Source organism: Heloderma suspectum, chromosome 2 (assembly GCF_057233095.1).
Source record: "Heloderma suspectum isolate Gila_16-S chromosome 2, 16-S_ref, whole genome shotgun sequence".
Classification (NCBI taxonomy): domain Eukaryota; kingdom Metazoa; phylum Chordata; class Lepidosauria; order Squamata; family Helodermatidae; genus Heloderma; species Heloderma suspectum.
In genome coordinates, this window is record NC_139459.1 from 187898056 (window position 1) to 187920685 (window position 22630).

At 47.5% G+C, this 22630-nt stretch overlaps 1 protein-coding gene across 6 annotated transcripts; it reads right to left on the reverse strand.

Moving 5' to 3' along the window:
* Window positions 1-266: 266 nt before the first annotated feature.
* Window positions 267-22350, reverse strand: CDK4 (cyclin dependent kinase 4). 6 transcript variants are annotated; one of them, XR_014788108.1, is made up of 9 exons: window positions 22301-22350; window positions 19475-19723; window positions 16246-16381; window positions 15940-16107; window positions 15129-15238; window positions 10179-10229; window positions 8037-8172; window positions 3018-3125; window positions 267-1565 (listed from the first exon to the last, which is right to left on the reverse strand). XR_014788108.1 is itself a non-coding variant. In XM_084836834.1 (8 exons), the coding sequence occupies exons 2-8, from the start codon at window positions 19690-19692 to the stop codon at window positions 1473-1475; spliced, it is 912 nt and encodes a 303-aa protein (XP_084692960.1). In that variant the 5' UTR covers window positions 19693-19723; window positions 22301-22350; the 3' UTR covers window positions 267-1472. The 6 variants fall into 6 exon arrangements, 3 of the variants coding, with proteins under 3 accessions (XP_084692960.1, XP_084692961.1, XP_084692962.1); XR_014788109.1 differs by lacking the exon at window positions 22301-22350 and adding an exon at window positions 21889-22133; XR_014788110.1 differs by lacking the exon at window positions 10179-10229.
* Between the last annotated feature and the right edge of the window lie 280 nt (window positions 22351-22630).

Sequence of the window (22630 nt, forward strand, 5' to 3'; positions counted from 1 at the left end):
AAAGGAAGTGAGGTGGGTGGCTATTGGGAAGAGGGCCTTTTTTGCTGTGGCACCCTGGTTCTGGAATGAGCTTCCTGGAGAGGTTTGCCTGGTGCCTACGTTGTGCTCGTTTTGGCACCAGGTGAAGACCTTTTTATTCTCAGGCATTTTAGTTTCAGTTTGTTTTCATCTGGTACTGTGTTTCAAATCTTTTGCTGCCAGCTTCTGTTTGATTATTTTACTTATATATTGCAGTTGTAAGCTTTTACACTTTTATATTGTATTTTATCATCTGTATTTTATTTCATCTGTTATGGTTTTATTTGTTGTGAACTACCCAGAGAGCTTTGGCTATTGAGCGGTATAAAAATGTAATAAAGAAAATAATGTTGCATGGTGGGCATGTGTCAACTGAGAAGGCCCTCCTCTGCTCCATGGTCCAAACAAACTTCAGCAGGCCAAGGTACAGTAAGCAACTCCACCCATTCAGAACAGAGACCAGCGTGGCCTGTACAGAAGGGGGCCTCTGAGATGACCTGGTCTTGAGCTGTTTAGGACCTTATAAACCAGCAGTAATACTTTGAACATGGCTTGTTAGCTAATTGGTGGATAAGTGAAGGTGGATAAACACTTAAGCAATCTGACCCATTCCCAGACAGACTTCTTGTAGCACTATCGTACCAGTCACAACATGAGACATTTTCAAGGGACAAGAAAAGGGGAAAGACCAGGCCATGCTTGACTGGCCCCCACCCATGTTCTTTATTGAAATTTTATCATTTTTAGAAGCACTTCCTTCTTAAAGATTCATATCAGTGACTAGAATCAAACAGATGCAACTGATATCCAGCAGCTCTCCCATGGCGCGATATCCAATAACGTAGGTCTGTCCTGACCAGTGTCTTGGCAATTCAAAACAAAAAAATGAATTGTGAATACTTATACAAAAATATCCTTTGCTCTCATTTTCATGGACCTCTGTCACAAGTTAAGGCAAGGCTTTAGTGTCAAACTGTTAGCCACAAGGTTGTGATAAGGCAGCAACGTTATTGTGTGTAAACTGTTATAAAAATTATTTTTAAAAAAGGTTATCAAAGAGAGACCTTTGGCAAAGAACCCACGGACGACTGTGTGAGATGCCTCAAAGCCAGGCCTTCCGGAACACAAACTGACCTTCAAGAACACCACTGGGGATCAACCCAGGAACATAGATTGTGTGTGCATGGTTACACAGATACCACTTGAGTCCTAGCATTTCCAGGGTGGGAAGGCTTTCAATGTTGGACTTCCCTGCAACGTGCACCTTTTTCATTTTCTTCCTGCATGTTGGCAACAGCTCCATTCCCTCCCCTGCCCCCTCAATCCCAGCACAGCCAGGAGGACTTGGGAGACTGGTTTGACGGCAGCCTCCTGGTGAGGTGCAAATTATCCTCATACACACGCAAAGTCTTTCGTATAGTCTTTTCCACCCACGCAAGGGATGTGCCAGGATGCTACCCTTCACCTGCACTCTTGTCCTGAAAGTACTGGTGATGCAGCGCTTTGAAGGCAGAGATACGCTTGAATGGGTTGAATGTCAGCATTTCCTAGAGAGAGACAGAGACACAAAGAGGGAATGATGTACATCCCATCTAGACACACACACACACACACTTACTTTTAACCCAATTAGGACAGGTTTAAAACCTCCCCTGAGTAAGACCAACAAGAGATAGTCTGAAGGTATGTGAACTCTTGAGCAGAGCAGAGCAGAGCAGAGCAGAGCAGAGCAGAGCAGAGCAGAGCAGAGCAGAGCAGAGCAGAGCAGAGCAGAGCAAGCTGCTCCACCTGGTCTTGGGAGTAGAGAAGCAAGCAAGCAAGCTCCCACAGAGTGAGTGATCAGTGAGCGAACAGGGGGAGCAAACAGGAGTTGGCCAGGGGAGGTCAAGGGGGAGGCCTCTAACATTTATTATTTATTTATTTATTTATTTATTTATTTATTTTTAACTTTTTCATTTTTAAAAAAATATTTGTCTTGTTACACACACTTCCATACCAGCGGGACTGTTTTTAACCTGCAGTGAGTAGAGCACCAGGCACAGGCTACTCAAGAACAACCAGAAAGCTTGACATAAAAAGGGAAAATAAACTATGGAAGGACAAGACTCTCCAGTGGTGGTGACCTCCAAGGTGTGTGCAATGTTTGTTTTCTTGCCTGAGAACATGATCTACACGTGCAACAAGTGCAAGTTGATCACACTACTGGAAGAAAAAGTAAGAGGACTGGAGCAACGAGTGTCGACCTTCCAGGGAACAAGAGAACACGAAGAGTTCTTGGACAGAACGGTGGAACTACAGCAGCAAAGCGAAGTTCAGGAGTTAGAAGAGCAACAGCAAGCTGAGGCAGAAGAGGAAACTCCTGAGATGAGGAAACATGAAGTAGAGGATACTCCTTGGAAAAGGGTGACAGGAGCAGAAGAACTAGAAAATACTCGGCACCAGTGGAGGCAGTGGAACTAGGGAACCGTTTCCAGGTACTTGAGGATGAGACTGGAAGACAGCCTGCAGAGGAAGAATTACAGGGGAACCTGCATGAGAGCGAGCAAGAGGCTGAAGGTTAGCCAAGCAGAATAGATGAAACCAAGGCCTATAACAAGAAGAGAAGAGTAGTAGTAGTAGCAGACTCCTTGCTGCGTGGGATCAAAACCCAAGTATGTCGCGAAGACCCGTGGACTCGCCAGGTATGTTGTCTCCTGGGAGGACGGATTAGAGACGTGACTGAAAGGTTGCCTGCACTCATAAAGCCCACTGACAGGTATCCCTTTCTTCTCATCCATGTGGGAACAAATGATACCGCCAAGCGGAGCTACGAAGAAATCACGTCAGACTTTGAAGCGTTGGGAAGGAAACCCAAGAACTTTGGGGCCCAGATAGTTTTCTCAACCATCCTTCCAGTAGTTAGAAGGATAGAAAGGGAAAGAAAAATATTCGGGGTGAATGGATACGAAAGTGGTGCCGACGAAGAGAGATTTGGATTCTGGGACCACGGGCAATACTACCTGGAAGATGTACTGTTGACAAGGGACGGGTTGCACCTCACAAAGGCTGGGAAGAATGTGTTTGGCCACAGCATGAAGAACTTTATCAGGAGGGCTTTAAACTGAATCCTACGGGGAAGGGAGACGTAAAGTTGGGGTTAACAATGGACGAAGGCTCATGCAACAGAGAACAGCTCTAATAGCGCCCAATAATAGTCTTCAGAAACACGTAGGAAGAAAGCCAGACCATGAAGCACATGGTCTTCGATGTCTATATACTAGTGCCTAGAGTATGGGAAACAGAACGAACTTGAACTCTCAATACAGGAGGGAAATTATGACTTGATAGGTATAACTGAGACTTGGTGGGATGACTCTCATGACTGGAATACAGCAACTGAAGGATATAACTTGTTCAAAAAGAACAGGAGGAACAAAAAGGGAGGCGGGGTTGCACTATATGTGAAAAAATACATACCTCTGCACAGAAATACAGGAGAATGAGCTTGGTAGCCCCATTGAGAGCATCTGGGTTAAAATAAATGGAGCAAAGAATAAAGGGAATGTGGTGGTCGGAGTCTACTACCGGCCACCCAATCAAGGAGAAGACGAGAATGAAACTTTTGAAAAGCAAATAGCCAATGTTTCAAGGAAGCATGATGTAGTAGTAATGGGGGACTTCAATTTCCCCGATATTTGTTGGGAGACAAATTCTGCAAAACATGGCCCCTCCAGGAAATTCCTGACTTGTGTGGCAGATAACTTCCTCCTACAGAAAGTAGAGGAAGGAGCTAAAGGATTGGCTATCATTGATCCTAACCATCAGAGATGACTTAGTGGGTAAAGTAGCCGTTACGGGAACTCTGGGGGAAAGTGACCATGTTATACTTGAGTTCTTGGTTCTAAAGGAAGCAAAAGCCGAGTGTAACCAAACCCATACCCTGGATTTTAGGAAAGCCGGTTTTAATAAACTCAGAACAATGATAAGTAAGGTCCCATGGCAAGTGACTCTAACGAGAAAAGGCATCCAAGATGGGTGGGAGTTTTTAAAAAAGGAAATTCTCAAGGCACAATTACAAACAATTCCAACAAGAAAAAAAGGTGGAAGACAACTGTAGAAGCCAATATAGCTTCACAAAAACCTTAGAGATGACCTGAAAACAAAAAAGGGCACATATAGGAAGTGGAAGGAAGGCCAAGCAACAAAGGAAGAGTACAGGCAGGTAGCACAGAATTGCAGGGATGGCATCAGGAAGGCTAAAGCTGAGAACAAGCTGAGGTTAGCGAGGGATGCTAAAAGCAACAAAAGGGCTTTCTTCAGCTACGTGCATAGTAAAAGACAGAGGAAAGAAATGGTGGTTCAACCATTAAATAAGGATGGCAAAATGACAAAGAAAAGATGACAAAGAAAAGGCAGAAGTGCTCAACTCCCACTTTGGCTCAGTCTTCTCCCAAAAGAGGGTCTATTAGCCCCCTGGCAAAGGTGAAGTACAGGCTGAAGGAGCAGGATTGCAGCTTGAGATCGATAGGCATATGGTCAAGGAACACTTAATTACTTTGAATGAGTTCAAATCTCCAGGGCCAGATGAACTGCATCCTAGAGTAATCAAGGAACTGGCAGAAGAGCTCTAAGAACCAGTGTCTATTATCTTTGAGAAATCATGGAGGACAGGTGAAGTGCCAGATGACTGGAGGAGGACTAATGTTGTCCCTGTCTTCAAAAAGGGTAAAGGAGGAACCTGGGAACTACAGACCAGTCAATCTGACATCAATCCCTGGGAAAATTCTGGAGCAGATGATAAAGCAATCAGTCTGTAAGCACCTTGAAAACAATGCAGTGATTACTCGAAGCCAACATGGATTTGTCAAGAACAAATCCTGCCAGACAAATCTGATCGCATTTTTTGATCAGGTAACCCCCCTTGTGGACTGTGGGAATGCTGTGGACATAATATACCTCAACTCCAGCAAAACTTTTAACAAAGTGCCCCAAGATATCCTGATGAGCAACTAGCTCAAAGTGGGCTAGATGAAACAATGATCCGGTGGATCCACAGTTGGCTACAGAATTGGCCTCAAAGAGTGCTTATCAATGGGATCTTCTCAAACTGGGGAGAGGTAATGAGTGGGGTACCACAGGGCTCAGTCCTGGGCCCAGTGCTCTTCAACATTTTTATTAATGACTTGGAGGAGGAGGTGCGGGGAATGCTGATCAAATCTGCAGATGACACAAAATTGGGCAGGATAGCTAATGCCTTGGAAGACAGAAACAAAATCCAAAGTGATCTTGATACACTGGAGTGCTGGGCAGAAAACAACAGAATGAAATTTAATTGGGAAAAATGCCAAGTTCTGCACCTAGGAAAAAGAAACCAAATGCAGTTACAAGACGGGGGATACGTGGCTCAACAACACTACAAGCGAGAAGGATCTTGGAATGGTTGTCGATCACAAGCTGATTATGAGCCAACAATGTGATGTGGCTGCAAAAAAGGCAAATGCTATTTTGGGCTGCATTAATAGAAGCATAGCTTCCAAATCTGGTACTAGTTCCCCTCTACTCAGCACTGGTTAGGCCTCATCTGGAGTACTGTGTTCAGTTCTGGGCACCACACTTTAAGAAGGATGCAGACAAACTGGAGAGGGTTCAGAGGCGGGCAACAAAAATGATCAGGGGACTGGAAACAAAGCCCTGTGAAGAGAGACTGAAAGAACTGGGCCTGTTTAGCCTTGAGAAGAGTAGACTGAGGGGAGATAGGATAGCGCTCTTCAAGTACTTGGGAGGTTGTCTCAGAGAGGAAGGGTGGGATCTCTTTTTGATCATCCCAGAATGCAGGACACAGAATAACGGGCTCAAGTTACAGGAAGCCAGATTCTGGCTGAACATCAGAAAAAACTTCCTGACTGTTAGAGCAATACGACAATGGAACCAATTACCTAGGGAGGTGGTGGGCTCTCCCACACTGGAGGCATTCAAGACGAGGCTGGACAGCCATCTGTCAGAGATGCTCTGACTTGGATTCCTGCATTGAGCAGGGGGTTGGACTCGATGGTCTTGTAGGCCCCTCCCAACCCTATTATTCTTTGATTCTATGAACCCAAAATTGGGATGCAGACCAATCAGTATGTCCTGCTCCCATCTCTGGCCATTCATCTCAGTACCCAGCCCACAGGTCTCGAGTGCCTTTTAAATCTGGTGACAGCCTTACTTCAAAAACACTGCTCCATGTTATCCTATGACTAACACAGAGTTCACACAGTACATTCATATGGCAGCTGCGGTGATCACCAACAGCTTGGATGTGTGAAAACTAACAGTCACTCCTAGTTGCCAAGCACTGAGTCACTGCCTCTTTACTCATTGTCTCTTTACCTCCACAGACAAATGCCCCCAAAGGTGGGGTGATAAGAGCCAGTGATGCTGTCATGTGGCAGCTTATGTAAGCTATTTGAATGGGAGAACTCACTTTCATCCACATCCTTTAGAAATGTACAGGCCAATGCTTCTACACCAGAGAGAGACATGCACACAAGTGCACTCTGGACAAGCATCACATGGCAAAACTGCTCCTGGACTGTACTACCACAGATTACAAGGGGGGAAAGGTATTCCATATATCTGAATGCTCATCCCACTGCCACAAAGATCTGTGCACACACGCAAATAATATGTAAAGAAGACACTAGACTTGTTTTCTGTGTGCATCAGTTTCTCTTGCATATGCAAGAAAAACCTTTAATCATACAATCCCCCCTTCCTGCAAGCATAGTCCAGGAACAGTTTCATCACACGATGAGCTGTTTTGCTTAGACTGGGCCAGAGTGGATTTAGAGATTAATGACATGCAGGCATGAGCACGAGTGAGTCACATTCCTGCATTCATGCACATAGTGAATGCCCAATGCCGCTCTGAGACCCCCATTCTAACACCACATTTGGCCCATCAACACACAAGCAGAGAAGAAACTTCCTCCTACTTAGGAAAAGTGCTGTATAAATATTAAGTGCTTCACATACATGATTGAAGTCATCCTTAAAACCACCCTCTAAGTCAGGCAGTTCAGGCTAAAATGCGGCAAGCAGCATGGCCAAGGCCCTCCAGCTAATTTGCAGATGAACTGAGATTTAAGCCAAGGGTGGGGGGGTGGTCACAACAGCAGCACACCTCGCTCAGGGGGGCAGAACTTCTTTCTGCTCGAGGGCCAAATTCCATCTGGAGAAGCACTCAGGCCACATTGTAGTGGTGGATGGGGAAAAGGAGGCTGGGCAAAAGGGGCAGGGTTAATAATTCCAGCTTATTACAGCTTAAAGTCCTTCAGAAACTAAGCCTCTATGTATTATTTATTTACAATATTTCTATACACACAGTGGTTAACGAGCTGTTGACTGGGAACCCACAAGCAGGACACAAGTGCATCAGCACCCTCCTGCCCGTGTTCCCCAGCAAGTGGTGTGCATAGGCTCACTGCCTCTGATGCTGGAGGTAGCACATGGCCATCAGGTCTAGTAGCCATTGATAGCCTTTTCCTCCAGGAATTTGTCCAACCCCCTTTTAAAGCCATCCAAATTGGTGGCCATCAACACATCCCGTGGTAGTGAATTCCATAGTTTAACTAGGCGCTGTATAAGCAAGTGCTTCCTTTCATCTGTCCTGAATCTCCCACCAATCAGCTTCATGGGATGACCCCGGGTTCTAGTATTTTGAGAGAAAGAGAAATGTCTCCCTATCCATATTTTCCACACCATGCATAATTTTGTACACCTCTATCAGGTCTCCCCTCACTCACCTTTTCTCCAAGCTAAACAATCCCAGCTGTTGTAACCTTCCCTCATAGGGGAGATGCTCCAGCCCCTTGATGGTTTTAGCTGCCCTTTTCTGCATTTTTTCCAACTCTACGATATCTTTTTTAAGGTGTGGTGACCAGAACTGTTTATAGATTTGTATAAAGGCAGTATGAAATTGCCAGTCAAATACCAACCCTCAGACCCCCTCCCCTTGTTTATTCCCACCGTGACCTGCCCACTGTCATGGAACATACCAGAAGCAGCTGAGCCCCTGACGGTTCTATTTCTGGCACAAACTTCTCAACGGGCTGCGGGGAGCGGGCAGCAAAAGCGCAGCGGGGCAGAGACACATCCAGCGGCCAGTCCTCCTCAGATGGGAGCCCAATCAGACTGCAAGTCAAGAAGAAGACACGAGGGATAGTTTCGAGGCAGTACTTCACCACTGCTAGGTGCTGCAGGGCCAAGAAGGTACACCCTGGTTCCCCCACTGCAGCATGCCAGCTTCCGAATTACCTGAGCTAATTTCTTCTGATCTTGCCATTGTTACCCAAGTTCACGGTTTCTACAGCCCTAACCAAAGTTAAAATCCTGAGGATCTGAGAAGCCAAGCCTTGCAGTAGACACTTGCCTGAGATCTGAACTGGGGGTGTCCAGTTCAGCCTCTCCACCACATTAGCCAGCTCTCCTCCCATCTCCTTGCCTCCCCTATTTCCATATTGCCCTATCCATCTCTGGGAAATGGGCCAGAAGTAGATTGCTGAGAATCTCCACTTTAATTTTTAAAAAAACAACCCTCTTCAAAGGCCCCCCCGATAGTTTAGTTAGGACATTTCATTTTTGTTGAAGCATTTTTATGCTGCTCCTCAGCCAAAAAGGCTCCCAGGGCAGCTTACATATAATCAATTCAACAAGACAGTTTAAAACATCATGAAATATTCAACTTCAATTTTTTTCTCATTCTCATGTTTTTTGAGACAAGGCTGAACCCAGCAATGTGATGGATTTTCATATGATTAAGGCTGCAATCCTACACCTACCCATCAGGAAGCAAGCCTCAATGAACCTATTTCTGAGTAGACATGTATCGAATTGCGCTGTAAGGAGCCCTTGGTGTGGCTTCCAATGAGGGTGAGGTGGAAGATTTCAGAGCTCCCCCTTGCTATTCACAATTCCCTACCTACATTGATTTCACATTTCCCTACCTACCACGTGTCAGCATGCCAGAAGTCCCATCCTGTCTCACTGCCGGATTGGGATTACCTAGCCCTACATCAACAGCATCTTAGAAATGCATACTTGGAAACATGGGGAGTTGGCAGGCAAAAGTTACAGTGAGAAGGAATTGGAGGCTACCTGTCTCAACCCCCCTTGCTCGTAGGAGCACTCTCTACTAGCTGCCCACTCTTGAACATAGTAAAACCTGCAATTACCTGGCGCATGGGCCCATAAGAGGAGTTAAGAGGCCCATTGCGTAAGGAGCCTGCAGAGCAAGTAACTCGGGGGGACACCATCAGGCCAAGCCGCACATTGTGGTGAAAGGCGACATCGCCCCCCTTCCACATATGAGTCCCTAGGTGTAGGCCAGAGGTAGGCAAGCTGGTGCACTCCAGATGTTTGGGACAATTCCCATCAGCCCCAATAATCAGGGATCGTGAGAGTTGTAATCCAAAAATCTGAAGGGCATCAGCTTCCTCACCCCTGGACTAGGCAATCTGAGCAGGGGGGAAATTCCCTTATCATCGCAGGCTAGAATTCATGTAATAAGCCAAGTTGACCTTTAAAGAAACAAACAAACAAACATACATACACACAAACAAACGTGGGAGTCCTCCTGTAGACATACAGTTGGATCCTGATTTACGCTGGATCAAATGTGCTGGCAGGAGTGAACTTCGCATGGTAGCCCCTCCAGCCCTTTGAAAATGTTACACAGAGAGTCAGGAGACCCTGCTGAACAAGGTGAGCTATGCTGTGGGGGGAACTCCAAAAATCAGGCAGAGGGACGTCCCATGAGCGGAGCCCTTCCTCTAGGGGAAAGTTCCTTCTTCTCGCAGAAGGCCGATACTGGATCCAGCCCAACGTCTTTTCCCATCACCCATTAGCACTTAATTGAAACCATCAGCAGAGCTCCCTGTTCTCTCTGGCCAACCAGTCCCTTGCTCTCTTAGAAAGATCAATGAAATGAGCTTACACAGCTGAGAAGCGACTCTTCCCCTTTCCCTGACTCACAAAAACATTCTGCAAGCTTTTGCATCAGACTCTCAAGAGAGCTGAGTCAGCTCAAGAGCACCTCAAGATGGTGCTATGCAAACCACGGAATCTAACTAATGAGACTTGCTTTCCCTGTTGACTTGCCAGCCCAGAGCTTCTGGCTCAAACAAGAAGGCAGGACTCACTCAAAGATCTTGCCCAGCTGGTCAGCTTCGGAGTTGCCACAGAAGAGAGGTCTGTAGAGAGGACAAAGGGAAGCGTGGTTACTGCGGAGGATGACATCGTGAGCCCTGCCTCTAAACCCAGGGCTGCTCCTTCCTTACCACAGCATCTATCACCAACTTCTTTGAGGCCAGACATAGACCTTGGGGAATCCTGCATCACTAAGGGTGCAATCCTATGCATATTTAGGCAGAAAAAGTCCTACAACTCCCGGCATTCCCTAGCCAACCATGTTGGCTGGGGCATGCTGGGAGATATTGTACATTTTTCTGTCTAAACATGCATAAGATTGCGCCTTTAGGGAGATGGAGTTCTGGGGCTGCATTACAGACATGCTCATGGTTTCAAGGCAGCAGCCCTACTGTAACTCAGTCCACAGAACAGAGAAGAGTAACACTTAAAATGGCACCACATACAGGCTCTGAATTGTCTGGAGAGGATGTACTGGCTATACCATGACGAAGACACCTTGGATTAACAACCAGTAGAGAAGGCAGGGAGAAGCACAGAGAGAAGAGATGAGCGAGCCTGGTAAGGATGCAGTACCCCTGGAGAGTCCACTTCCTCGTCCCGCTAGCCAATTAGAAATGCTAATCCTTCTCCAGTAGGCCATCGTAATACAGGAATTGCCAAGCAGTGTCACTTCAAAGATCACTTACACACGTGTGTCCATGCACCCCCCCCCCCAATCACCCAAAAACCTAATTCTTCACCAGTTAAGTCTGCAGGGAGGGTAAGGCAACTTTCAAAACAACTTTTTTAATATCAAAAAGGTATATAGAAACACACTTTATGAATGGATGTGCTTCCTCTATTAAAAGTGGCAGCTTTTGGCACAACTGGGAATTTACCCAAGGCAAAGTGCCACCATCCCTTCAGTGGAATTTTGTGAAGGGAGATGTACAAGTTGTGGAATGGGTTTCTTTCTAAATACACAAAGGTCGATGCCTAACCATCATGCCCTGCCCCAAAACTAGCATAAGATGGCTTGGGGTGTTGGAAGATGGACAAAGGTTGGTAGAAAAGCTAGGAACCCTTCTGAAGGGTAGAAGATACATTACTAAGAGCAGGTAGCCGGCTGCAACATAAGCAATTACGATCTTCTGAAGTGGTGTTATTGGTCATTCTGTGGCCAATAAAATGACCCCAGGTAAGTGGTACGTAAGCAGGCCTTCTCAGTGGTGGCACCCACCCTTTGGTATGCTCTCCCAGGTGTGGTTAGAAAGGCAGAAATGGTGGCAAGTTTCATTGTTATGAAATTGTAATGTATATTAAGCGGCATAAAAGAATTGTAAATAAAGCAGTTAAGCCTCTCCTGGGACATACGTTCTCAGAGCATGTCTCCAAGACCCAGAACATCCAATACCCCACATGCCAAAACCCACCCCAAGCACTCGGCATGGAAGAGCAAGGGAAGCCTAGGCTATCGCTGTGGGTGGCCAAGCCCACAAAAATGTGCAACCTTTTATGTAATGCAGTGGTTAGTGTGTTGGACTGGAGAGAGCTGGGTTCTAGTCCCCACTCAGCCATGAAACTCAGTCACTGACTCTCAGCTCACCTATCTCACAGGGCTGTTTTGAGGATAAAATGGGAGAGGAGGCGGACTACGTAAGTCCCCTTGGGTTCCTTGCAAGAGGAAAAAAGGTGGGATATAAATGTAATAACATAATAAACAAAACTCCACCCTCTGCCCCTCCACAGAGCACTATGCACCTCTCCCCTCCCAATTCCCTCCACAGCCTTTCCACATTTGTATGCTAAAGTGGTGAACCAGGAGCACAGGAAGAGCTCCTGCAGAAATGCCCTGAAAGCCAGCAGCCATCTTTCTGGGCAGCCACTTCCTGCGATGTTGCACCCCCTGCTGGATTTGAGCAGGTAGAACAGCTGAGCAAAATGTTCCATCTCCCCAAATGGAAGCGATTAAGGACGCAATCCTATGCATGTTTAGACAGAGAAAGGGCCTACAGGGTCTTCAGACCTTTCAGACCCAGGGCCATCCTTTAGCCCAAACATCCATTTGGGGACCCACTTAATTCCACCCCCCAATATTTGTATGTTCTGCTGACCTAAGGCCCACCATAGGTCAGGTTGCTACACAGTAGCGGATCCCAAGAGACCAGCTGAGTGGATTAGACACAAGGCCCATTTACAAAAACCCCTTTGAAAGGATTTCTGGAATGGGGGTGTGGAGAGACGTGTGTGTCATGCAGTCATCTGACTGCTCTGTCAGAGCATGACAAGAGCTTAAAAAAGATATTGACAAACATTCTCATGTCTGAAACAGTACAATTGAGTTGACAAAGCAATTTAACTGCCACCTCACCATATGACTGTCTTGAACAAAGACAGCCAGCTCAAAACTGCAGATGCCTGTGTGAACAGTCCCCCACAGTCGCAAGCTACCGAAACAACTACCAAACCAATGTTAATATACATCAAGAATCAGGAGCAATACAAGGTTAATGAGGGGCAGTTCAAAGCCCCGTCACATTTTGCATAGTTTCTACACAGGACATTTCATTGAGGAATTAATGTGTAACCCATGTTTAGATCAACAGTGACTTCACATGCAGGTTTTCATTCAATGTTCACTTGCCTTGAGGCTTCAGCTCGCTGGAGTTTCCCAGCAGGCATATAAAACCGGGAAAAAAAGCTTGCACACAAGAGTATCAGACATGTTGAACTACACACAAATTGCACATCAGGGGTACTTCCGTGCCAAAAACAATGGGTTGTATCCAAAGTCAGTCTCACTTAAGCCCCATTCATTTCAATGGGTCTACTTAAAGTAGGACCAACACTGGGTAGGACCCATTGTAGAAATGTTAGCACGGGAAGCATCCCTTTATTTTTAATTACATTACTTTCAAGAATTCAAGATCTAGGAATGCGTCTGACCACCAGGGACAACTTGTGTGGATTTTATACACCTAGCAGAGGCAGCTGAGAATCCTTTATGCTTCCCCCACCCCCACAGACCCCATTTTGGACAAATTCCTTCCTCAACAGTAGTCTTCCCAGAAGCCTGAACCAGAGGCATGTGCTTGGTAATTGCAGGAGGAAGGGAAGCAGACTGAACTCAGCCCATTAAGAACGTATGAAGAGCCTTGCTGGATCAGACCTAGGGTCCATCTAGTCCAGCGTTCTGTTCACACAGTGGCCAACCAGCTGTCAACCAGGAACCCACAAGCAGGACCTGAGCGCAATGGCACCCTCTCACCCATGTTCCCCAGCAACTGGTGTACATAGGCTCATTGCCTCTGGGGCTGGAGGTAGCACATAGCCACCAGGACTAGTTGCCACTGATAGCCTTTTCCTCCAGGAATTTGTCTAACCCCCTTTTAAAGCCATCCAAATTGGTGGCCATCAAAACATCCCATGGTAGCGAATTCCATAGTCTGACTATGTGCTGTGTGAAGAACCCCTTCCTTTCATCTGTCCTGAATCTCCCACCAATCAGCTTCATGGGATGACCCCAGGTTCTAGTATTTTGAGAGAGAGAGGGAGAGAGAAATGTCTCCCTATCCACATTCTCCACACCATGCATAATTTGGTACACCTCTATCAAATCTCCCCTTACCCTCCTTTTTTCCAAGCTAAACAATCCCAGCTGTTGCAGCCTTCTCTCATAGGGGAGATGCTCCAGCCCCTTGATTGTTCTAGCTGCCCTCTTCTGCACTTTTTCCAGCTCTACAGTATCTTTCTTTTAGGTGTGGTGACTAGAACTGTACACAGTATTGTAAGTGTGGTTGCACCACAGACTTGTATAAAGGCAGCATGATATTGGCAGTTTTGTTCTCAATTCTTTTTATGCCTAACGTGGAGTTTGCCTTTTTTACAGCAGCTGCACACTGGGTTGACATCTTCATTGAGCTGTCCACCACAACCGCAACATCTCTTTCTTGATCGGTCATCGCTAGCTCAGATCCCATCTAGTTATACTTGAAGTTGGGATTTTGTGCCCCAGCGTGCATCACTTGACACTTGCTTACACTGAACCACGTTTATAACCCCAACTCCCTATCCCTGCCCCCCAAGATAGAGCAGACATCTACTGTTGCCACATCATCTTCTGCAGAGCAGGTCAGCAGTTCCTCCCTGCCTATCGGTCCTTAGCCTGACAGATAAGCAAGACAGAGGGTTTGGGCAGGCCTGGCCCTAATCTATTGTCTCCCAGCTGTGTGGCTGGCTTTTGGTATCCTGCAAGCAGAATATACTGCAGTCAGCATATATTCACAAGATCATTTACTTAGCTGCAGTTTGAAAATCTTTGGCAGGCACTGACTGGGCACAGGGAAAGCGAGGGGCCAATGTGTGGGTTTTCCCAGGGGCCAGGAGACAAAACACCCAGGCCCATACACAGTCTTGGTGCCTACTTGTTTTCCTAACCTTACGGTTCTCTAACCACACTCCCCATATTGGCCCCCCTTCATCACCTATTATTTCAAAAGTATCCCACTCTAGCTTAAGGGCTCTGAAAAAGGAAGCAATGTAATTAAAATCTGTAAGTCAGCCCCCACGAAGAAGGCTGACAAGGACACACTTATGCACACAAACCTCCGTTCTTACCCAGTCTTATTTCTGAAAACACCCAAGTAACACTGTTTTGTGCAAACTTCATACCACGTAATAAAAATACACCAGACTCAAAAGGGGGGGGGGTGTTCCTCAGAGGAGAAAATCCCCACCTCCGCTTACTGCAGTCATGATGGCCACCTACACAAGCGCTACAGGCAATCAGCTTCCCATCCAACCCAACCTTCCAGTGCTGCCTTTGGCAGCTGCTTTAGAACACCTAATGGCAGGGCCGGCTAAGCAGAGCCAAGCTACCACTCCATTCCCTGCACTTGAGGAGATGCACCAATGCCCTCCCCCACTCTCCTCCAAGCACACAGCCTCCCTGTCCCACTCACTTCCTTCGAAACATCTCTGCGAAGATGCAGCCGACACTCCACAAGTCCACAGGGGTCGCGTAGGCAGACTGCAGCAGCACTTCTGGAGCACGGTACCAGAGGGTGACGACCTGCAGCAGGGGAGGACAGGGATCAGTGTTCACAGGTAAAAGAGCAGACCGGTTATAAAGCTTCCCCTTCACTGCATGCATCACAGGGCTCATGAATATCCCTGCTCTAAGGTGGAGAAATAAGCTTTGGACTTAAGTGGGTTTTCTTCTCAAGATACCTGCTAGAAATGGGACCTACAATAGGGGTAGGCCAGCTGGTGCCCTCCAGATGTTTGGATTACAACTCCCATAATCCCTGACCATTGGCCATGCTGGCAGGGCTGATGGGAGCTGATGGGCAGTCCAAAACATCGAGAGGGCATTAGGCTGCCTATCCCTGTCCTAAAAGAAATGCCCTTGAGCTGTGTATCATGAGCTTCTGACTGCTTCTTCTCTTTGCAATGATGTTCAGCCTGCATACTCCACTTCCCATTCTCAATGGCACTCCTGGGCAACCAGACAGGCTTGGCATCAGCACAGCCTTATCAATCTGCAGCTACGTATTCCAGGCACAGAGCTGCCTCCCGTATAAGCTACCTGCATCACGTGTGTTCTGGCATCCCTTTTACAGTGTGTTTGAAACAGCACAGTGGAAAACAGAGTGCTCCCCTTTCCCATTAGCCGAAAAGACCCAAAGATTTGAGAATCAATTCCCAACCCAGCCATGATAGCAAGAACAAAAGCCCTCGACTTTTCACTAGGTCCAAGCCCTATAGACTCACCAGAGGTGTCAGAGCCATCTGGCAGCTGTAGATACGAGCCAGGCCAAAGTCAGCCAGCTTGACTTGACCAGAGCTGGTCACGAGGATATTCTCTGGCTTGAGGTCACGATGGACAATGCAGTTTGAATGCAGGAAATCCAAGCCACTCAAGAATTGATGCATCATGTCCTATGCAGGGGGGGGGAGGGGGAATGCACCATCAATACCCAGTGCTTCAAATGCCTTACGTAGCCCATATTTGGATGCCTGTCCAGGAGAAGGGGCACCTGTCCAACATCAACCCGGAAGGCCGCTGGGGACACTTACCTTGATTACCTCTACCGGTAAGCCAGGAGGTGGCGTTTTTTCCAAATACGCTTTCAGATCCTGATCCACGTGCTCAAAGACCAGCGTCACTTTGGTCTCACGTTCAGTCCGTGTTGTTGTGCACACATCCATTAGCCTACAGACCCAAGAAGAGAAAGGTGCTCAGCAAGTGCTCCAGAACTACAAGGGTGGAGGAGAGGATGGAACCTGTGGAGCTAGGATTTTTAAGTGAGCTTCAAACAGGATCCTCAAATATTTATTTGTTGGTTACATTTATATCTTGCCTTTTCCTCCAAGGAGACCAAGACAACGTACATGATCTTCCTCCTCTCCCATTTTAACATCGCGACAACCCTGCGAGGTAGGTTAGGCTGAGAGTCAGTGACTGGCCCGAAGTCACCCAGTGAGCTTCATAGCTGAGTGGGGACTAGAACTTGGGTCCAACACTCTAACCACTTGACCACAATGGCTCTCAATGGCACAAATTCTAATGTCATGAATTAGAAAACAGGCTGGAAATATGACAGGCTGCAAGTCCCATGGCCCCCAGCACTGCACATGGGAGTATCACTGAGTGGAACCTATAAAACTCCTACCTGCTATTCTGGCCCAGATCGTAGCAAGCCATTTAAGCCAGATTCACTGGTCCCTGCTATCCTAGCCATATGGCCTTTTCATTCCCCCCTCTAGCGCCAGCATCCCTGCACTCCAGCCACGCCACCTTCCCCTGCACACACACCCCACCAATGGTTTGGTGGTTTCCCGGCTTTTGTGTGTTTTCCCCACTTTAAAAGATTGAAATGCCTCTCCTAAAGCTTAGTTATTGGCCGTAAGAGCTTTACGCGACAATACGCTGGGTTTATTGCATTTTTGGCCCCACCCACCACTGGAATGTGGCACCCAAGAACTTCTCCAAAATGAATTTCGGCCCTCAGGCTGAAGCAAGTTCAACACCTTGTGTTCTAGATTACCACATTCCAGGCCTGAAGTGAGCTGAACTCACCATCTCGGTTTTGTCTTAAAACTCTGTGAGGAGGTTCAAACAGGTTCTGCTGGATGCCTTATCGGGGGAAGCCCCATACTGAGAAAGCAGACCCTGTAAAGGCCATCACTAGCTTGTGGAGGCCTCAGTCACATTCCCCAAACGCACACTCAAACCCTGGCTGCTTTACTAAATAATGCTCCCATGCACACACTGCCATTCTATGTGCAGTTAGTGTGTTTCTGTGTTGAGAGCCAGCGTGGTGTAGTGGCAAGAGTGTTGGACTAGGATCTGGGAAATCCGGGTTCTAGTCCCCACTTGGCCATGGAAGCTCACTGGGTGACTTTGGGCCAGTCACAGACTCTCAGCCCAACCCACCTCACAGGGTTGTTGTTGTGAGGATAAAATGGAGAGGAGGAGGATCATGTAAGCTGCCTTGGGTTCCTTGCAAGAGGAAAAAAGGCAGGGTATAAATGCAATAAATAAAATAAATAAATTTCTATGCATGTTTACTGCGTTCAGTTACTGTAATACTCACTAGTACGTGTGTTTGAGCACTGCTGCACAGGCAGCCTTTCTTCCACGGTTGAATCCTACCCTTCCCACCCAGCCCCACACTCCAAAACAAGCCCCGCTATTGCCTAGCTACAAAAAAAATCCACAAGCCAACGACAGAAGTAAACTCTGTATCACACTGGACTTGAGCCAGTGACAGAAACAGAGGGAAGCCAAATATAACCCATGTGTGTGCATGCTTGTACATCTATCTATCTATCTTAGATGTAATCACAGTCCTTCAGTAACTAAATCCCAGTTCTTCAGAAATCCCAGCCAGACAGTTGACAAGGCAGCGTTCCAACTGGCTCCAAGAACAAAGACCTTCGGTTCCGCCCAAAGCAAAGCTACCTTCTTCAAATTGAGCTCTTCCAGAGGGTCTTTCTCTTCCATGCCTCCTTCTTAAAAGCCATTCCTGTATTGGCCAGGCAAAGCCAGTCATTTCAACAGTCAAGGCTTCAGAATCTTCAAAACGCCTGAATCTTCCCTATTCCAGCCTCCCCCAGCCTGGCAACTCCCATCATCCCCAGCCAGCAAGACCATGATAAGACTTGAAGTTCAACACATCTGGAGTGCACCAGGATGGGGGAGGCTGCTTTATTCCAACAAGCAGAAGGCAATACTCATGCTATTGCCATGTCCACACGGAGTCCTCAAACATTAGAAATGGGTTTATGCCAGGTAAAGACGCAGCAATGGGGTCCTACAGAAACTCTAACCTGCTTATAGGTCAGAGACAAGATCACCCCTCTACCCAGGCCATAATTTGAGCCAGGTCTGGGCTCCTGCCCAGATTTTCACTACCAGGAACATCATTTAGTAATCATGTCCAGAGGGCTAGCCACCTGTTGTAGCAAAACACTCCATTATTGACTGACCTTAAGGTAGCCACCCATGAACAAAGGAACTTCAAAGGGAAACTCTGGCTGGAAACTGTTGAATGACAACTTATCAACAAGTTCAAAGCTATTATTTGGTTCTGAATAGACACAATGGCTTCCTGTCCCACTAGAAGTGTTAATTTACTCAGCAATGTCAAGATGATTGGGTTAGCATGGCGAGTGCTGCTGTGAAAGGTCACTGTGCTTATTTTGCATACATTTAAACTCTAAACTATGCTTATTTTGCATACATTTAAGCTCTAAGATGTGCTAATTTTGCGTAACATTTAAACTCTAAGATGTGCTAATTTTGCATACATTTAAGCTCTAAACTGTGCTTATTTTGCATACATTTAAGCTCTAATTGAATTGTCTCAGCTGTGTTTTTTGCATTTCACTGCCATTTATCTCCTACCTCTACATTTTTTTCCCTTTACAGAGGTGTGTGTGTGTGTGTGTGTGTGTATAAAACTTCCAACGGAGGATTACATTTCATCCATCTCTTGAAGGATTCTCTAGTCCATGAAAGCTTTTGCTGTGATTAAATTTGAGTCCTTAAGGAGCCTCAAGACACTTTTTCCATAGTAACAAGATGACCTCTGAGCATATACAGAATGCACACACGCAATTCTAGCCACAGCCCACCACTACACATTTGGGATTAAGAGGTGGGTCTCCCAGTTCAGAGGCTGTGGTTCCAAAACCATTCCCGTTTCCCACCCAAAGTAGTCACAGAACATGCTGCATACCCCCCACCCCTGCTGCTGCAACAAACCCCCATTCTGGAACGCTTGCTGGCTCATGCCCTCACCGCACAATGTTGGGGTGGTCGAAGTGCTCCAGGCGTTTCAGCAGTGCCACCTCGCGGACGGTTGACAGCGGCAGCCCATTCTCACTGTTCTGCACCCGCACGTTCTTGAGGGCCACGAATTTGCCGCTCTGCAGGTCCCGGGCCTTGAAGACGGTGCCGTAGGCCCCAATGCCGATCTCGGCCACAGGCTCATACTGTTCCCGCACACCCATGGCCATCCTGGCAGCCTACTCCAAGAGGCCACAGGGGCTTCAAAGAGATCCAGGGAAAGGAAGGTTAGCAAAGATGTAGCCTCATTGCTGGCTTCTCCAGCGTCCCAATGCTCAACTTGCTTTCCTTTATATAAACCAGCCCGTCCCACCCACGTAGCACCTTTCTATTACACCCCAGTAAAACAGTCCACCTTTTATATTCCCCCTCCAAGAATTCCAGGATCCCCCCAACTCCTGTTATCATCCTAACACTTTGCTTCGGCCTCCCTTACAGATGGGAAAGATAGCCTGGCTCCCTTGTTAGGAGATGAATCTGAAGCTCCTTCCTCCCATATTAAAGAGACAGTTTGTCTCAATGGTTAGTGCTATTCTTTAGACCTGGATTTCACAAAGCCCATCTTCAGCTATCAGGGCTGAGCCCTAAAGTATGTGAAGAGTCACTCTGGGCAAGTGCAGATTATGGCAACCAAATGCAAAGGAAATGGCAGTGCTGCTATGCTTTTAACAGTTGCCAACCTGGCGCCCGCCGGATGTTTTGAACTTCAGCTCCCATCATCCCCAGCCAGCATGGCCAATGGGCAGGAGAGCTGGGAGTTCTGGTCCAATATATCGAGGGGGCACCAGGTTGGGGAAGGCTGATTTAGGCAGAAGAGGGAATTTCAGCAAGTGCAGCTTCTTTCAACCCTGCATGACAAGCACCACCTTCAAAAATGTCCCCTTCTACATCACTATAAACAGGATAATCATAAGCATCTGGAGGCGCAGGACCCATATCCAGCCCCCAAACGCTTTCAATCAGGCTCCACTAGTGGAAGGGGGGAATTGAACCCTCCACACACCAGATCCTTCATTTTGCACTAGTAGAACTGGAGTACATTCCTTTGACCAGCATTAACTACTCCTGAAAACAACACCTTTCCTGGACAACCTAAGTGTGTACAAGCAACACACACGGGGTGGGGAAGAGCAGAATTGCAATTGCACCAGCCCACACATGCTCACTAAACTGTCTGCACAGATACTAAGTGTGCACAACCTCCACACACAGAGGGTCTGTACGTATAGTCCATGCATGTGCAGTCTGTACTCAATTAATTGTTCAGAAACCTTGGCGAACATGTGTAGGCCACTCCAAGGCCTGCTGCTACCATCTTCTCCCCACCCTGGATGTTGAGTACACATTGCTGTGTCATAATCACAGTCAGAAGTGTGTGCTTTCCCCACCCTCTCAATACCCACGAGTGAAATGGGGATTCCAAGCCATTTTAGTGACTCTTGAGTACAGAAAGCACAGTACAAAAGTGTCATCTGGTATACTGAATCATTTGTACCTTGTGTTGCCACAATACACCCATAACTCGCCTCTTCTATGAATGCACCAATGTCATCAAATCATACTGGCTTGTCTTTCAAGAGCCCAGCCCACTAGCCAATATTGTAGAAACCTCTTTCCCCCACAATAATGGCTTTGAAGAAAAATCCAGCTGGCATCTTCTTCAGGACACAGCAGTGGCACACCCTAGCCTACACCTGGTCCATTCCCCACATCGCACTCCACAGACAACCCTGACACAATTTCTAGAGTGTTTGCTATGCTAGTCTGCCATAGCAATAATAGTGGGACCCTTCAGGCATAAGCCAGCCTTCCCCAACTTGGTGACTGAGAGATGTTATACAGAAACTCCCATCATTCACAGCCAGCAAAGGCAGGAATGGCCATGCTGGCTGGGAATTGCAGTCCAGCAAATCTACAGGGCACTGAATTGTGAAAGGCTGGCATCAGCTTTCGTGGACCAGACCTGGGGGTGGGCAACCTGGTGCCCTCCAGATGCTGGGGCCTACAACTTCCATCAGTCCCAGCAAGCATGGCCATTGGCAAAGGATAGTGGGAGTTGTCACGCAGGAATCTGGAGGGCCCCAGATTGCCTAGTTCTGACTTCACCAGGTGAAGGGTTAACCTCAGCGTTTGGTATGCAAACTTTGCGGGTTGAGAACGAAGCAACAGCCCATTAACCAAACCTTATCCAGCTAGAAGCCACGGCCCATCCTCTCCAGACTCCCAGCAATAATGGTAACATTTCAGGCAACGCCCCATCGTCCCTGGGCAGCCTCTAATCGTTACTCCATGCGGTTAACGCTCCCATCTCGTTTTAGGGTTCACTTGCGCGCTGCATGCATCGATTTCGCATCCCCCTCGCTTACCCTAACAAAGCCCACCGTACGCTCCCAACATCGCTGCCCCTTCCTCAATGGCCTCTTCATCGGGGACTCCTGGAACCCCTCCCATATGGGGAGGGGGGCAGCCCTCCCCACTCTTTTCTAGCCCCTTTCACCAGCCAGTAAGAAACAATGATTTGCAATAGCTGGCAATAACTTTGCAAAACAGCCACAACAATTCCGAGGCCAAAGCCTCCCGCGCTAATCCAAATACGCTGCCCTCACCCCCCAAACCGGCCCCTCTGCCTAAGCCCCGGTGCAACACTTCCCCTTGCGATCATATAACAATAAGACCTCGCTTCTCCCCTTAAGGGGGGGAGGAGGCGCAGACGCATTTGCTTCGGAGGAGCCAGGGCATTGCTGCTCCCAGTTCCAAGCTAGGAGGGCCCGAACTCACCCAGCGGGAGTGGCGGCGGCAAAGGGGGCTGTTTCGCGTCTGCAGCGCTCGAGGTAGGGGAAATGGGGGCGTGGCTGGAAGACCCAGTAGAACCAGTGAGGCGGGACAGCTAGAGTGGCCACCGGAGCGGAAGTGGGTCTCCATAGTTACCGGCCTAACCCTTTGCTTCTCCTGCCCATCTTCTTCCTCAAGGAGCGGGGGGAGGAGCTCCTCCTCCCCCTCGCGAGAATGTTAGTTTTGGCGCTGGCTCCTTCCTTCCCTGTTAACGAGACAGTCTGTCCTAGTGGCTAGCATTGACCTCAGAACTGGATTTCTCCATACCCTTTGTCA

Bases quoted from the DNA above. Each gene is read 5' to 3' on its own strand.
- CDK4 (XM_084836834.1), bottom strand. From the start codon at position 19,692: ATGGCCATGGGTGTGCGGGAACAGTATGAGCCTGTGGCCGAGATCGGC. The intron at 16,108-16,245 runs GTAAGTGTCCCC...CCCCCTGCATAG, and splicing joins TACCGGTAGAGGTAATCAAG to GACATGATGCATCAATTCTT. The intron at 15,239-15,939 runs GTGAGTCTATAG...CCCCTGCTGCAG, and splicing joins AGATGGCTCTGACACCTCTG to GTCGTCACCCTCTGGTACCG.